Genomic DNA, 1,910 nt, shown 5'->3' with positions numbered 1-1,910 from the left:
GCCCCCGCCGCCCCCGCGCCACAGCAGAACGCAGACGGGTCCTACAACTACGACAAGCCGGCCACGCCGTTCGGCGGGAAGGGTGCGGCTGCGGCGCCGGGAGCTGCTCCAGACATGAAGTACCTGCCCCCTGAAAAGAAGGCGGGCGCGGCGTCGCCGGATACGAAGTACCTGCCGCCGGCCGCCGCTGGCGGCGAAGCCAGCAAGCCAAAGGGTAAGGCGCCGAACATGAAGTATCTCCCTCCTAGTCAGGCCGCCGGCCGGCCAACCCCGCCGCAGAACGCGGACGGCTCCTACAACTACAACAAGCCGGCCAAGCCCTTCGCCGGCGGGGCGGGCGCCGCCAGCCCCACCATGAAGTACCTGCCGCCGAAGGGCAGCGCAGGCGCGGCAGCGCCGAACACCAAGTACCTGCCTCCGTCGCGAGGCGCCGGCCCCGCCGCCGCGGCCGCCCCCAACACCAAGTACCTCCCGCCCAACAAGGCGTCCGCATCGCCGCCGAGCAACAACTACCTGCCGCCGGCGGCCGGGGGCCAGAAGTCGGCGCCGGACTCCAAGTACCTCCCACCCAAGGACGCCGGCGGCGCCAAGCCGGCGAGCGGCTACCGGCCGCCACCGCCGCGGTCCCAGCTGCGGCCGACGCGGCCTCCGCCGCGTCCGAGACCCGTGCCCGACAGCTACCTGCCGCCAGCCGTGCTGCGGCCGCCGCCCAGGGCCCCGGGCAGCCAGTACCTGCCGCCGTCCAACGTGAGTACTAAACAGGTCGTCACGACACCGCCGCCCGCTCACGGCGGCGCGAGCTTCCGCGGCGCCGTGCACAGGAAATTGTCCGTACCCTTGGACTAATGCATGTCTGTTGTCAGGGGTTCCGCGGTCCCTCGGCAGCAGGCGCCGCCGCGGGCTTCCGCGGTGGTTTCGGTGGCTCGGGCCCCGCGGGCGGCCCGGGCCGGCCGCAGCCTCCGCAGCAGCAGCAGCAGCAGGGCCCCGGCGGGGACTTCGTCAGGCACGAGCACGGCGGCGTGATCCGGGGTCGCTACTCCATCCCGCTGGGTGGCGGCCGCTGGCTCGTCGTCTCGTACGTGGCGGACCACACCGGCTACCACCCCACCATCCAGTACCTGTGAGCGGGCAGCAGAGCGGTGAGTGGAGGATGGCCCGGTGGCGCACGGGCGTGGCCGCGGCGGTGGTGCGACGCGTCCACCGCCGCCCCCGTCTCCGTCGCACCACCGCCGCGGCGCGTGGCGTCCCCCCGGTGGTGCGGGGCGCCGCAGCGGCTCTCGGGGACGTGTCCCTCGTGGCGACTTGGCCGCGCCCCTAATTGCCAATTATTTTCACCCTCAATCCGATTCTAATTAGCGTCCCTCTTCTGCTTCTTCCTCCTCCTCTTCCTCTTGTTGCCAGACAGATCTCCCTCCACCGCCGCCGCCGCCGCCTCTCCTCCCGCGGGTCCGACGTCGTCGCCGCGCATCGGCCGCCCGTAAAGAAGAGAGGCAGAAGAGACCTCCCCCTTCCTCTAGTGTATCGCCCATTTTGTTTTACTGTTTTGTTTTGTTTTTGTTATCGATGTTACTGTTGTTTTTACTGTTGAAGATTGTTTTATTTCCCTGTTGAAACTGTTGGGGGCATAGAGCTCTCGCATCTTTGGAAGGGGGTGCTAAATATTTTTATCTCCTTCCTGAAACGTTTATATGGATCGTCGGCCTGCTCCAGTCATTACAGTAACTTCTGCTAAGTTGCCGAGCAGTCTTTGCCCCCAACAGTATTTATTTTTTGTTTTTATTTGTTGAACTGTGCTTATTTATTTTTTGTTGCTAATTGTAATAATAATAACAACGAGAAGAAACGATGCATTTGGTGTTGATTCCGCATCCTCTTTGGCGCGCCCCCCGCCACGCCGCGCCACGCCAGAC

General features: G+C 65.6%; 1 protein-coding gene across 2 annotated transcripts; it reads left to right on the top strand.

Annotated features, from left to right (window-relative positions):
• The first annotated feature begins 8 nt into the window (after positions 1-8).
• Positions 9-1,910, top strand: LOC113213276 (uncharacterized). 2 transcript variants are annotated; one of them, XM_052270616.1, is made up of 3 exons: positions 9-747; positions 864-1,139; positions 1,402-1,910. In XM_052270616.1, exons 1-2 carry the CDS (start codon positions 115-117, stop codon positions 1,122-1,124), a joined length of 894 nt encoding a protein of 297 aa, XP_052126576.1. In that variant the 5' UTR covers positions 9-114; the 3' UTR covers positions 1,125-1,139; positions 1,402-1,910. The 2 variants fall into 2 exon arrangements, with proteins under 2 accessions (XP_052126576.1, XP_052126575.1); XM_052270615.1 differs by having other exon boundaries at positions 1,406-1,906.

This window comes from Frankliniella occidentalis, unplaced genomic scaffold (assembly GCF_000697945.3).
Source record: "Frankliniella occidentalis isolate FOCC.00 unplaced genomic scaffold, Focc_3.1 Scaffold129, whole genome shotgun sequence".
Lineage (NCBI taxonomy): Eukaryota > Metazoa > Arthropoda > Insecta > Thysanoptera > Thripidae > Frankliniella > Frankliniella occidentalis.
Note: the sequence above shows the minus strand (reverse complement) of the source record. Positions and strands in the feature narration are given on the sequence as shown.